The sequence below is a fragment of the Perca flavescens genome, chromosome 1 (genome assembly GCF_004354835.1).
Source record: "Perca flavescens isolate YP-PL-M2 chromosome 1, PFLA_1.0, whole genome shotgun sequence".
Taxonomy (NCBI): Eukaryota; Metazoa; Chordata; class Actinopteri; order Perciformes; family Percidae; genus Perca; species Perca flavescens.
The window spans coordinates 25,404,487-25,419,288 of NC_041331.1; the positions used below are offsets into that span (position 1 = coordinate 25,404,487).

General features: G+C 40.4%; 1 protein-coding gene across 2 annotated transcripts in view; it reads right to left on the minus strand.

The window, feature by feature from the left end:
* Positions 1 to 277: 277 nt before the first annotated feature.
* Positions 278 to 14,802, minus strand: part of cgnl1 (cingulin-like 1) — a 34,412-nt gene continuing 19,887 nt past the window's right edge. For both annotated transcript variants that reach the window (XM_028601044.1, XM_028600955.1), the window contains exons 9-19: positions 9,979 to 10,185; positions 9,731 to 9,835; positions 9,488 to 9,640; positions 8,796 to 8,966; positions 6,085 to 6,246; positions 5,793 to 5,882; positions 3,378 to 3,461; positions 3,041 to 3,165; positions 2,473 to 2,581; positions 2,175 to 2,338; positions 278 to 1,800 (exon numbers count right to left, since the gene is read on the minus strand). In XM_028601044.1, the coding sequence (XP_028456845.1) occupies positions 1,650 to 1,800; positions 2,175 to 2,338; positions 2,473 to 2,581; positions 3,041 to 3,165; positions 3,378 to 3,461; positions 5,793 to 5,882; positions 6,085 to 6,246; positions 8,796 to 8,966; positions 9,488 to 9,640; positions 9,731 to 9,835; positions 9,979 to 10,185 (1,521 nt within the window). In that variant the 3' untranslated portion in view covers positions 278 to 1,649. The remainder of the gene's footprint in view (positions 1,801 to 2,174; positions 2,339 to 2,472; positions 2,582 to 3,040; positions 3,166 to 3,377; positions 3,462 to 5,792; positions 5,883 to 6,084; positions 6,247 to 8,795; positions 8,967 to 9,487; positions 9,641 to 9,730; positions 9,836 to 9,978; positions 10,186 to 14,802) is intronic.

The following is a 14,802-nucleotide window of genomic DNA, read 5'->3' on the forward strand; positions in this document are numbered from 1 at the left end:
CTAATAATAAAAATAATTCTATAAGAAAAATCTTAATGCATATTTGCATATTCATAGTTTGATTTCTATAATGAGGGAGTAGATGCAAATCTTGTATTCTTCTTGTCTTATGAATTTTGAACTAGGCATTTGAACCTTTTGTGGAAAAATGATATCAGATACAAATCATTATTCAAAGCAGAATATGTTTATACAGTACTTGCTAAAACATGTCTGAAAGGGATCTTTAAGGGTTAATCAATGTCCAGGAATTATTCAACAAGAAAAGAAACATGAGTAAGAGTAACTGGAAGTAACTTTATTTTAGTCTCAGCAGGATTTATGAACATACATGTGTACAGAGAGGTAGTGGCAGCAATTTGTCTCCATCCACTCTCCCTCCACAGGTGTCAGACTTATATGTCAGACTTATATTCCATGCAGAGCCAACAGAGAGTGCAAATCATCACAGTGTAGCAAAACATCAAAATTCAGTTTCTCATCTGAAGAAATTCCCTCATTGAGCTCAAGGAAAATTAGAGCACACGTACAAGGCATTGCAAGGCTTTATGTGCAGTGGCCCAATTCAAACACACACGAGGTTAAACAAAAAGATTTAAACCATGTCCAGTTATCAACACTACCCCATTCAGGAGAGAAATCACTACCAGAGATAGAAGTTAAATAAACGTGTTTCTAATATAATATCTTCAGTGATGAAATTGTTTCGATATGTGTATCTTTGTTTGGTGCGGTGACTGCTACAAGTCTGATTCAGAATCAATAATCACAGAAAAGACTAAATAAAGTTAATTTAGGTTTTATCACACATGATTGCATTAAGCAGCCTTTACCAGTAGATAAGTAAAAGCAATACTGTGGTGTCACTCACGAATATTTGGAGTAACTTATGCGATAAAATTCCAACAAACGCCTGTTGATAATATTTTAATGGATCTATTATTCATATCAAACCATATAAAGCGGTCTAAAAAATGTGTACAAAGTCCCTCATTAACTGTTCCCTAAAACCCTCACTGAGCCAGGATCTTGTGTATTCAACCGTGAATAAATAAAAAAATTAAAATTAAAAAACATCCTGGCACTGGTCACTTCATATACTCAGATATAATCTTCAATCATAAAATGTAAAGTTTTTTTTTTTTATGGAATGATATAGAACTTAATAATCAGATACTGCAAGTACATTTAACATATTTGATAGGTATAAAACAGTGAGGATTAATCACCTCATATTGTTCACAAAGGCAGTACTGGTTGCATTGTTTTACAGTGAATTAAAGAGTGCGTTTTTAAGTTTACTAATGCTAGGATAATCATGTGTAATGCATTTGTTAACAAAGCTCCACACAGAAAAGAACTGAAACATTTACATAAGACTTCATGTGGGAATGTAAAATTACCAAATTAAAAAGTATATACATTTATTTTCCATGGGACAGGCTAAAACATCAACACTTTTATGATTTAATCTATTCATCTCAGAGCTGCTCAAATAATACTGATTGAATTTAAGGACATCGAGATTGAACCACACAGATATTTGGGTGTAGTCTTTTCAAAAAGCATGTAGCACAGCTCTCCAGCTGTTTGGTCCAACAGTGATGTATAATAAAGCAGCTTTATCATCCACCTCCCGTCCCGTTTGTTCACAAAGTGAAGGTGGACAAGATGTTGTCCTGACTTGAGGAGCGCTTGTACCCCAGTGATGAGCTGAAGTACGTCTCCCCGTCGGTGCTGATGTCGTCATCCTCGTCGTCGTCCAGGGTGTTGAGCAGCGGTGCTGAGGTGCTCTTACGCCTGGATGAGAAATAATAATATTATAATAATTCATTACATTTATATAGCACTTTATCATAGACACATTAAACCATCACCAATAGTAGCACCCACTGGGGTGATGTAGGGCAGCAGGAGGGGAAGATGTTTTAAGTGGTGGGGGAAAAGCCACGCAGACACGGGGAGAACGTGCAAACTCCACCCAGAAAGGCCCGGGACCACCAGGGTTTGAACCCGGTACCTTCTTGCAGTGAGGCCACAGTGCTAACCATTGGGCATTGTGCTGCTTATAACTAGGACACTGAGAATGTATGTGTATTATTATCTTGTTTTTCAAACTTTTAGTCTGCAACGGATGACAAATGGACAATCGGATATTGTTTTTAGGCGTTCACCTGATCTCATTTTGCAGAGCTTTGAGCTGGCCGTGGAGCTGCTCATTGGCCTCCTGTTGCTCATCCAGGTCTCTCTGCAGCTTCTTCTTGCTGTGCTCCAGTCGGTCGATCTCCTCCTCGGCCTCGTCCATCTGCCGTTTCAAGGCCTTTAGACGCAGATTCAACTTCAAGAAGAACCAGCAAGCACAGGGTTAAAAGGGTTCCACAGATATTTTCACTAGATGGCTGTTTATTTAAAGTACGTAGTAAATTGAGTTTAATGACGGTTAGTCGGGGCATGAAAGTGTGTATTACGTACTTGGTCCTTTTGATCTTGCAATGAGTTTTGTTCTTCTTCACCTTGCATCATCATCTCTTTAACCTTCCTTTCTAGCCTGCGGTTCACCAGCTGCAGGTTGGCACGCTCCCTGAAACCCATGCAACGCGATGCATCATCATACTGTACATGTAATGCAGCACATCATATTGACATGCATAAATCTTTGAATTCTAATAATTAAGAGCTGTTCAGATTCCCACCCTAAGGATTTGATTACCCAGAATTGGATTGGATTTTTTCTTCTGAATAAGAAAATGATTTGAAAGTCACTGTATAGTCTGATTTAAAAAGTCCCAATTCCAATTGGTGTACACCATTTAAAGCAATATTAAAAGTTGTGATCTCCTTCTCCTATATTGGCTCCAATGTTGTAGTCTAAATCCATCAGTGTCTAAGTATAAACTTGAACTTAAAAGTCACTCCCAAGCTGTCATACCTAACCTAGTTCTCTACTTTCCAGTTAACTTTCCCCACTAACGCTTTCCTCTTCCGTCACCTTGACCACAGCACAGCTCATCTCTATTCCCTGTCGGAGCCTTCATCTCACCTTTCCTCCCCCTCCAGTCTCCCCTCCAGCTCCTGTATGCGATCCTCCAGCTGGGTTACCAGGCCCTCTTTATTGGACTTTTGGGAGCCTTCTAAATAAGCCACTCTGCTCTTCAGGTCTTTGGTCTAGAGAGGTCACAAAGAGAAAAGTAGTGAGGCACATAACTGGGCAAATGTATGTGTATATCATAATATATCCAGTACAATAATATCAGTGTATCAAAAATAAATGAATGAATTTGAAACTCAATGAAAATGATGAAAAGACGTATGAATGAAATGAGTTGGTGCTTTGTTCTGAGTTTGTAGGGTTTTCCTCCAGACAGGAGAAGGTGTACCTGTCTCTCCAGAGCCATCTTGTCACACTCCAGGTCCTGTCTGCTAGCCCTCTCCTGCAGGAGTTCATTCCTCATCTGCTCCACCTGTCAAGCCGAGTCCAGACACTGTCATCGCTACAGTCCCACACAGTCTGATGACAATTATTATCTGATACGGTCTCACCCACACCAGAAACCACTGTAGCGCTCAGTCGCTCAAAACGCTAAACAATAGAAGACTTAAAGCGGAAAGGGCCTCAGCTAATTAGTAAGCTGGATTTTCTTGTTTGGCTTCATTCCACTTTTTGTTCTCCCAGTGACACAGGGTTGTAGTAAAAACATGTTAAAATAAATCCATGCCAGCAGTTTCTGTAAAAAAGATATATAGCTGTGGGCTTTTAGACTAACATATTATTAAAATAATAATAATAAAATGTTATTTATTTAAACTTGGCAACATTTTTGTGTAAGGTGTGCAGATATACAACATTAAAGGAATAGTTCAACATTGTGGAGTGCAAACCTGACAAGTTGTGGATTTACATTGGCTTATGTGAACATAGTAAGATTTTGTTACCAGACTAGCTGTATCAGTAGCAGTATCTATTCTAAGCTAAGATAACTGGCTTATATTTAACAGACAGACAGATATCAGAGTGGTATCATCTAACTCTCGGCAAGAAGGTGAATAAGCATATATCCCAAAATGTCAAACTATGCCTTTCATTTTAATCTGATGTCATCAAATATCCACTCTCTGAACATGAAATCAACTCCGAGAGGCCTTACTGCATGAACATGACTGCTCAGTGATAGCCTGGTTCAAAAGAAGGGAGGATGAAAAGAAATCGATATAGCCGTGATGGTTCTTTCTTTGTGAAGGGAGCTTAGAATTGGTGATATTTTATGCCAATTAGTAGGTGACAGTGGGCTTCTCTGATGAACGATGGCCCCTATAACTGGTGCACCCAGCACAGTGCTTGAGGGAGCTGAATCAGCAGACTGGAACATACCGCGAAACTAATCTGCTTTGTGAAAGACGGCAGGAGAGGAGAGGGGAGATTACTCTCATTTAGACAGGAGAGCAGCACCTGGTGCCAGGAGAGACGCAGGTGTTCTTCCTGCTGCCTCTGCTGCAACCCCAGCACCCCTCCATCCCATAGCCATACATCCCCCCCTCTCCTCCCCACAGACATGAGAGCACATACACACACCAGCACATACCCTCGGGTGTGTGCACTGACAAACACACACCACGAGCACTCAACCTACTCCACTCTGACTGCACAAAGCTCGAGTGTTGCCCTGACAACCAACCTCTGCCTCATGCCGAACCAATGCCACTTTGTCACGACGCCACTCTTTCCTCCCTGCTAGGGAATTTTTCAAAAGAGAAACCATTTAGGGAGATTTTAAATACTCTACTCAACACACACTAAGCCTCTCTTGTTGTCGCTACGCACATTAATTAAAAATTTTGGGCACAACCTTTGAGTCGGTCAGTTCCACACTGAGAGGAGCCTGTAGCCAAGCCTTACATGCCTGTGTTTGGATCTCATAGTTTTTACATTTAATATTAAGGAGATGCAAAGGTTCCATGGAACTCTGACCACAAGACATACACATTTGCATTTAAATAGTAGGGTTGCAATAAAGCAGTGTTATTTCAAAAACTCTAGAACTATCATCCTCCCTCTGATTAGTAAGCACTCTTCCACAAACAAACAATCCTAAAAGCACATGTACTTTATCTAAATCTTACTTTACTGTGCCTCAGTCAGCAGCTTTGTCAGGGAGGAAGGAAAACTGGAGCATTTGCACAAGAACTGGATTTGTTCTCAAGATGAAGTTACTGAGTGTAATTTCCAAGTGAACTCCACAACCTGAAAACTTGAGACATTTGGCAACTTGCATATTTTGGCCTGAGCGGCGCATTAAGAGGGGTCTTTTGTGACTTGCATGAAAATTGGATAGGCACTCTTAGACCACGCGGGCAGGCCGCCAACATGAATGATTTTGCAAGATCATCTTACAAAGCAATAACCCGTCCACTTTATCCAGACCAGAAATAAACTGGGAATCCTGCGGTGTGGATATTATATGTAAAGAACACACACCTCAGAGTGAGCACATGCACCGAAGCACTGATATAACACATCAACCTGCATATAAATCATGTGAATTTACTCTTTCAGGACTATATTTGAGACCTGAAATTGTTTGGTAGAGATCACGTGTTTGTTTGATTCAGAGATTAGTGACTGCGGTCATGATGTTAGAGAGGTGGAAGACAAAGCAGCGGGAGATCTGGATATCATTCACAGGTTGAGATGGAACAGAGACATGTCTGTGTGAACTAAAGTGTACATGGGCAGCAGGCGACCGACACAGGTGAGCAGGGATAATGAGAATGTGTTGAGAGTGTGTGTGTTGTACCTGCTCTCTCCCTCGGTCTATCCTGTCCATCAGCTGGTCTCCACTCTGACGCTCCTCATCCAGGTCCAACTCCAGCTGAGCGACCCTGTCCTGCAAAATGAGGCCGATACATTCATACGGTCAGGGAGTGTTGCTCTATGAATTTGTTTTTCTATAAATAATTGACAACTGAGGTACACTAAGATGTTTGAGTATCCTAAATGATGGTCATAAGGCCTTTTGCAATGATCGGACATCATCATGTCTACTAATGATAAGACCATTATCAGTGGCTTTATTTGACATCATGTACCTCCATGAGTTTGACGCGTCGAACTTTTTCGTCTTTAGCGTGGGCCTTTGTCTCAGCCTCCACCTCCAGATCATGAACCTTTTTCTCCAGCGTCGTCACCCTGAGCACGGCTTCGTCTCGTTCCCTCTGACACTGCCGCAGGTCCTCCTCCCGACGTGACAACTAAAACAAAATGCATCAACATATTTCAACACCTGAAAAAATACTGAAACATCATTGCACATTACTAACACATTGTGTAAATACCTAGACCAAATCTTTTTACAGATTTTGAAGATCAGCGGACCTGGTCTAGTAGGGGCTCAGGATCTCATTAAAAGGACGCTCAGCATGGTTATAAATACTTCTTGATAGTCCATCTCCCTGTGCAATAAGTCATCTTTCTTCTTATCTTAAGTAGCCTAAGTATCTTAAGTATCACAGCTGTAGTGATGACCAACAATTTAGTTGCTGCCTAAATAATAAGCAGTCCCTGAGAGTGACTAATGAATCCAGTGCAGCTAGATTCCCCCCGTGTTCACTCAGCAGCAGTGCCCCCCACAGCTGTAAAATTGCCCCCATTGCTTAATGCTAAGACAAAGAAAATTCATCATCTGCCCTTATGTCTTAGCCAGAACAAATATTTGGCCATTAGTGCAGAATTATTCCATATTTCATTATGTAAATAGTACTTAAGTAAGACCTAATTTAAGCCACAGGACTAAAGCTGAGCATACAAAGACTTAGTAATAAGTGTAATGGAATATTCGTACATCGTCTCTCAAGCCCTGAATAGCAATAAGCAAGTTAAAGGATTAATACATTACTGTACTAAGGAATTAATAAATTAGATCTAGGGAGTGAAACCTGCGGTGACTTACTGCCGTCTTCTTGGACAGGCCTCTCTAGAAAAGGAAAGACTTTTAAAGAAGAAACATGTGTGTGGCCTGCACTTGTTGGTTGGAGATGGACGGGGCAAGCTGGAAAAGTGGATTCACTAGGCCCAGTCCAAAGTAATCCGTTTCTCTGGAGAGGGTGAGGAGGAGGATGCGATTCCTGCCACCAGAGCTTTCACAACAATGATATCACAACACTGACATCCTCCTCTTCCTGTACACCAGCTGGACAAAGATACATCAGCATGGATGTAGACAGGAAAAAAAGATGCTGACCATGTCCTATACACTCCACTCCCAAGCACACGTACAGCTGAAAGCCCAGATCAGGAACATCCAGATCAGTAAATACATAAAATTGAGTGGCAGCATGTTATGCATGTCAAATAAAGGCTGAACGTAAAATAACTCCAGTAGATAGTTCCTCCCAGAGAAGGAAATGTCAATACTCTTATTTTTCTTTGCTTGGAAGTCTCTAAAGCCTAAAATCAGTTTAGCCTGCCAAGTCCTCTATTAAAAAGGTAGCAAAGTGAAGTTTTCATTATAAAACAGACACAATTCTGTTTACAGGGTTAGAGTTAGGGTACATTGTTTGTATCCTTAATGCCTAACAAACATGATGAATGAATTTCCTACCTCGAAAACATTTTCACACAAACCGCTTTTTCAATGTCTTGAAATATGCAGTGTTTACATCTGCTTGTTTACAGTTATCTTCTTCTCCTTCTTTATTGGCACACTGCTTCCTTTTGGGGCACATTACCTCGAGCAACTGTGCAATCAGCAGTACTGTATTTAATTACTGTTGATTGCACAGTAATGTAACATTACTTCACAGCCCCACTAGTGGTTGAAAAACTTTTTTTTGATTCATCCTCTTTTCTTTTACATGACCACATCCAGTCTCAACACACTGAACTTTAGACTCACTAAAATAGGAAATGTTGGTTTATATTTGATGTGCAGCTCTTGAAAACATATAGATTCTTGGAACAAACCAGAGAGAAAAGACAAAAACGCCTCCAAAGAAAGTCATTATTTTACATTTGCTGTGTGGCAATCACTGCTATATTATTCACAGACCCTATAACTCACATGGTCTCAGAAAAGTACAGATAGATACTAACCTAGAGGCAGCACTGAATCCAGTGATCTTTCATCTACTGTTATCTGTATTACTCCTTTGTTGCTATGGTCCTTCTCTCCATAAACATATCTTACAACTGAACTATAACATTTTTGTGTGTGCTCACCATGAATACACTCAGCGGCACTGCCTAGTTCAATAAGGTTTGATAACTACATAAAACAGCAATACCATCCTCTAACATAAATTATTCACATACTCCTACGCTCAACAAAAACATTCCTTAGATTCTTAACTGCTGACAAAGATAAATTGCTTGAATGCAACAATGCAAAGTGGTCTCAGGTTGTCAAGTTTCACCATTATGGTGCTGTGGCCACATCAAAGGATTATAAAGGAATTTTCCACATTTCCCTTTAAATTCTAGCTCGGAGTGTAAACAATAATTTTCATAAAGAACAGTTTTTCTATGCCTTTACTCGGCTCAACTGCTTCACTTTAATACTATGTTTTGGGTTTAAGAGGACAGCAGGGAGCAGAAATACATGATAAGTGATGACATCGCTCTCTGAAAGGAGAGGATGATGTTGGCTCATCATCTGCTGTTCTGCATGGGAGGGCTCAGTTGGGCTGACTAATGATGGCCTTGATTTGACCACTCTGACCATGACAGCGGTGTCAGCATTCAAATCTGTGACTCCTTTCTGAGGGCCCATTACGTTAGATGAGGCTGACGTAGCACACTGTACCTCTTCTTGCAGGGTGTTGGTAGCCAGTAGGCACTTCTCCAGCTCCTGTCCTCGCTCCTTCAAAAGCCTCTGCAGATCCGTCAGCTCCCTACGGTTATTCTCTTTATAAATATCAATCTGTTCCTGGAGCTCCAGAGTGGATGACTGGGACGCCACCACAATATCATTCATCTGCAGGCACAGTGAGGTAGAGTTCAGGGCGAGAGACAGAAAGAGATGTGACGAAAAACAAGCATTGAATCCAAATATTCAATCTAAATCCTTCAGAATCCCATAATTTAAAAAAAGTTAAATACTTCAATGGTCCCAGAAAAGAAAATGTTCTTCAGTCACTCTTACTATTTCTGCCCTGATGAAAACACTGAGGTCAAAACGAGTTGGCATTTCAAACCAACATGACTGACTCTATAAATGTTTAATATACCATTTATCCTAGCTTTGCCCAAGAGTGCCCGAAGAACAGTTTATTTTCTGTAATTGGTTTCATTTTTCATTTTCAAGAGCAATAGAATGTTCTCTGGACTGACTGAATGTGAAACTGAAGGAGCACTGGCCTCCGCATTGTTTAAATAACCAATTATTTAAGAACTACTCAACACAACTCTTTGCTACAAAATCTGACATCTGAGAACAACTCTACCTATGCGTTGCCTATATAAATGTTACTGTACTATAGACTCAAGTACACTCACCTCCTTCTGAAGTTTCTCCACTGTGCGGTCCAGCAGTCTCCTCTCATCCTCCATGTCATTCTTCATGTGCTTGAACTGCTCCTTCTGAGTCCTCTCTTCTTGTAACCTCTCCTCCAACTCCTTGTGCTCAGTGCTCAGTTTGGAAAAGATCCTCTGTAGAAGGATACAATATTAAAAATGTCAAACCGTCCACGTGATAGAAATTTCTCTACAGGTAGCGTAGCGCAGTGTTGCTGATCTCACCTGCACATCCTCCAACCGAATAGTCAACGCTCGATTGGCACGCGACATCTCCTCTTCTTGCTCCTTAATTTCAGCCAAAGATTCTTCCAATTGCTTTTTCTCTCTCTGTTAAGCAGACATTGGCATATAAGACTTTCATATAGTATAGTATGCGACATTGGCGGTGTAGAACAAAGCCAGAATATAATAAAATAAACCTAACAGCAGTTGAGTGACCAACTTCCTCTTTATACATCTTGACCCCTCACCTCCAATCGGCCAGCTCTTTCCCCCTGCCTGCTCTCCTGTAGCTTGGCATCATCGATGATGCGGTTGAGTTTGGCCACCTCATTTTCCAGCTCTTGTGCCCGCTTGCGCAGCCGCTCGGCCTCCTGGGTCAGCCGTCCTGCTTGGCCCTCCACTGCACCCTTGGCTGCCTCCACTTCAGCCTTCTCACGGACCACTGCTGCGCTGCTCTGCAAATCAGAACAAGACACAAGGCTTCAGTACAAAGGAAGCAGGAGTCTGTGACACTCATCAGAATGTGGAACAACAATGCATGATGGAACATTTGAGACTCTATAACACCTCACGCAACAAAAAGCTTTTTGAAGTGCTCAGTTTCTCACTGAACCTTTGTTGCTGTGGAGACACAGAAAAACAATGTCCTCCTGTAATTCTCTCACACTTCATAATAAAACACAAATGCAGGCAACTAAATCGGAGCTTTCATTAGCCTCTGTTAATTGAGGTCCATACAAAGTCAGCAGGCTAGCAAGGCAGATCTGCTAGTCTAGATTCTAAGTTTTTCCACCTGACATACTGCTGTGAGGTGGCGGTTTTCTTTTTTCACATCAATTTTTTATTATATTTTAGCACCATTTATCATTCAGACATACAGAACAAATTCCACAATATGTACCAGGTAATGTCAGATGGTGCATAGAACAGATAAACAAATTGAACAAGAACAACAACCCTCTCCCACCCCCCTACCCTCTGCGGTCTCAGGGAAAACAAAAGAAACCAACAAAACAGAAATCACACCTTGCCTAGTCGCTCTCCTCTAGTTCTTGTGGCGCTGAGGTCATTAGGTCTGATATTTGTGCTGCTGTGCTTTTCCATAGGTTGATAGTTGATGATTTGGGCTTGTTAATCCTTGCTGTAGTGAGCTCAAGCATAACTATGTCTAGAAAATACACTAACCACTGTTTAATACAAAGTGTGTGTGTGTGTGGGGGGGTGATTTAGAGTCATCATGAAGTAACAAAACAATTGGGTCAGTAGGGATTAGATATCCTATCACATCAGATATTATTGATGTTGTTTTATGCCAGAACTCATGCACCTGTTCACACTCCCAGACCATATGCAGAAAAGTTCCAGTTTGTTCAGGTTCAGAATGTACAATAGGGAGTGGGAATGGTTTTCAAAACGCATCTCTTCTGAGGAGTCCAATATGTCATATGTTGAAGTGGATATACTGGTAATTTAGGTTCTTGGAACAGTGGAAAATGTTGTCCCCACTGCCTCCCAATTAATTGTGTTCCCCTCAGGGCTCAGCTCTCGTTCCCATTTTCTGAGGTGGCGTTTTAGACAAGTCTTGAGACAAGCGCCTGCAGTGGCAGAGACAGAGTTAATGGGGAGTACTGTGAGCTCTTCCTGTACTCAAATATATAAATGAAGAGTGTGCTTTGGCGCTGACATTTCAGGGTGGAGTGTTGTGCCGGAGGTAGACGGAAATACACGTCCTTGTGACAGGAGACAGAGATAAAAGAAAACTAACAACAACAACCACATGACTCAATCAGTACGACAGATAACAGGTTTCAGTTGCAATGACACCCAATCATTTTAGTGAACTTAAAAAAAAAAAAAAAAAAAAAAAAACTGGTTATTCCTTGTTATTCTCATTCTTAATTTGTAGTACAGCACACTGTCCTGCTAAATTACATTGCAATCAGCAGGAAGAAATCCTAAAATGTGGGTTCCTTTGACATTGACATATCATATGTGTCCCTTTTTAAAAAGCACACAGCAACAGGTTATCATAACAGACTTTAAACTGCAGCAGGTAAAAGTGTATAGTTTTGTGAGTTATAGCATAGTGTAGTAGTGTACAGGGGTATTTGAAGGTTATGAAGATGGTAACTTATTTACAAATTAAAAATTTAGTTTCAGCTGAAATCCAAAGTCCACTACTCTTCACCCCTTAATTCCAGTTGTGACTAATTTGAAAGGAGCTTGTGGATCAGCTTGCCGTCATGGTGCGTAAATGCAGGCACCTCCTGTACTAGTAAGGTGAAGAGTGCCTCCCTGCTTCAGTTGCAGCAGGCCAGTCAGACCTGTTTCCCGTCTCCACAGAGCCGCCCTCATCTCTGCCTGACTGGGTCATTTAGTTAGGTCAAAAGAGCCAGGAGCTCCGTATAGACTCAATACTGCCAAATACAGAGCTAAACCTCTCAAGATTAGCCAAACAAATGAGAATTCATGCTCAACAACAAAAAGCAGTCAAATAATATAAGACTTTATGGTAACTAAAACACAATTGCAAACACTGCAGATCTTATATAAAAGAAGCTGTAAATATTAGAAACAACTTCTTAGTAGCAGTACAATTCTCAGCACCACAAACTACAGTATTACAGCCAAAATTACCATCAAGTTGAATCAACACTTCAACAACAACACATCAACAAAAACTGAACAAGTATTAATATGAAACTCCATTAAAGTTCAGCTCGATATACCGGTTTACTTGTACAAACTGGCAACTGACTGAGGAAATACGTTGGCGTTTGCATACGTCTTTTTGGAGTGATAAAGCTGCAGTTTGGGCCCAGGTGAGTGGGTCTCTTGTGACATGTTGGGTTACAGCAGCTTCCTCATGTTGTTTTTCAGAACTCGCATATTAAAGTGTTTCCAATGGGGTTGGGCGGGATGTAGCGCTAAACACTGCTTACTACAATAATAAATATTGACAGTATGTGTCAGTGCTCCATTTTAGTTTGGCCCTCACACCTCCCTGCCTGTCCCACTTCCCATATTGTGTCATACCAGTTAAAAACATGGGCAAAGCCACCCAGCCAGAAAGAGGAAGACCCTATTGCTGGCTGTGAGAGGAAGTGGGAGGGGATGCAGTGACGTTAGCCTCTTTTTATTAGACTTTACCTTCTGCAACTCTTGATTTATTTGAAATGATTGTAATTGATCTGCATTATGATCTGATATATTTATGACAGAACATCAGCCGTGGAAAGATCTAAGACATAAATGTCACCTCTAATATTACAATCACATACCTGAGAACCATTAATATTGGCTATTAGCCAACTAATTTCTTATACATTACATTTTTTATGAGGCTATACTATCTTTTCTTGTGCACTCCTACAAAGTTAATCATTCATTAAAAATGTTAAAGTGTTGTTACTAACCTAGAGGCTTACCTAACAAGCATTGAAGGATAAGGACTAACAAAACAATCACTTTATCATCATTTGTCCATTTAATAATATTCTTTATCCCCTCTTTAAATATCAATCTAACAAAGAGATTGACAACACAAGCTGACTGTATTGTAGTAGTACAATATCATAAAAAGTATGTATTTTTTCACCACTCTACACTAACTCAAAGTTTGACTTGGTATCTTGTTTGTATTCAAACTGTTTGTGTAAAGTTGCACATTAACTAACTTTGTTCAGTCTTTGAAGCGCTCCACGAATGCTGAAGTATGTGTCTCAGGTCGTGTGCTGTGGTGAAATCTTGGCACTCAGTTATTCCCACCAAATAAGCTAACAGCATAACAAAAGAGCTGATGGCCTAAAGATAAATACATTTGCAACAAACCTGCAACAGAAATCTGCTACCAAACAGTGTAGATTGTTTTTCTACACTTGCTTATTCCATATTTCAGAGAACTGTATTTTATAAATGCCAGCAAGATTAATCCCATTATCAGGTATACAGGCAACGCCATAATACAGCACATAAACTTTCATAGAACCATTTGAGCTACAAGTAACCAAGTTTAAATACAACTCTGAGAGACCCACTTTGAGCAGGTAAAGAGGTAAATATTATTCAGAATTACTGCAAACAGACAGGCCGTTTGTCCACATTAAGACATTTTGCCACAAAGCCAGCTTCTTAGATGTTGACATTTTCTTTCCTCCCCATTCCTGATGTTGCTCTGCTTGTGCTTTGTTTTCCTTTTTTGAAGACAAACATGTTGAAGGTGTCCCCCCCATACATCACCAATATCTGTTCATTTAACTTTCCTTTTGCGCACTACAAACTAAACTGTAGACTGATTCTCTCTTTTTTTAGACGAATTGTTGCAAAACCATAACCTCCACCTTACCGTCACCTGCAGATTGCACTACTGATTCAACACAGGATGCCTAAATATCCACCTGCTGTCTCTGCACTACCACAGGCATCTATAGTTTCTGTTTCTAGTTGTCTTCATTGAAATACATGTTATTACCTTACCACTTCAGTCGAAACAACGAGATTATAGCTTTGCATAGGTGCAAAAATATGCATGGCAGGCTATAATGAGCCTTTTAACTATAGACCAGCTACACTAATTGTTGTAGACATGTATTTTATGTTTATTGGCTAGTTAGCAGCTTAACTGTTTGGGTGGCTGGATATAAAATGTCACCGATCCCGTTTTTCCCTTAACCTGGGTTTGAGCTGACAGCTGAAGTGAAGTAGCCTCGTTGTGTCAAATAAAAATTCCTTTGTTTCCTTTGACGGAAAGAGGCTACAAATCCAAATATGACATAATAAAATAAAATTGTCCAAGGTCATTTAGAGTACACGTCATTTCATATATGGTTTCACATTACATGAACTTAACCTTCATATCAGGAGAAGAAGGAAAAAAAAAAAAAAAAAAACTTCTTGGCAGTGTGGAAGCCTATTTGCTCCTCCAGCACAAAGTGTGTTTTACAAATACAACAGCATTCCTCATTAAAGAATGTACCCAGACCTGAGGTTAACGGAACAGAAGGCCTGTCATGGAGTGAAAGGAAGGATTGAAGTACAAATTAAAACGCGACAGCTGAGAAGCTTTGGCATCT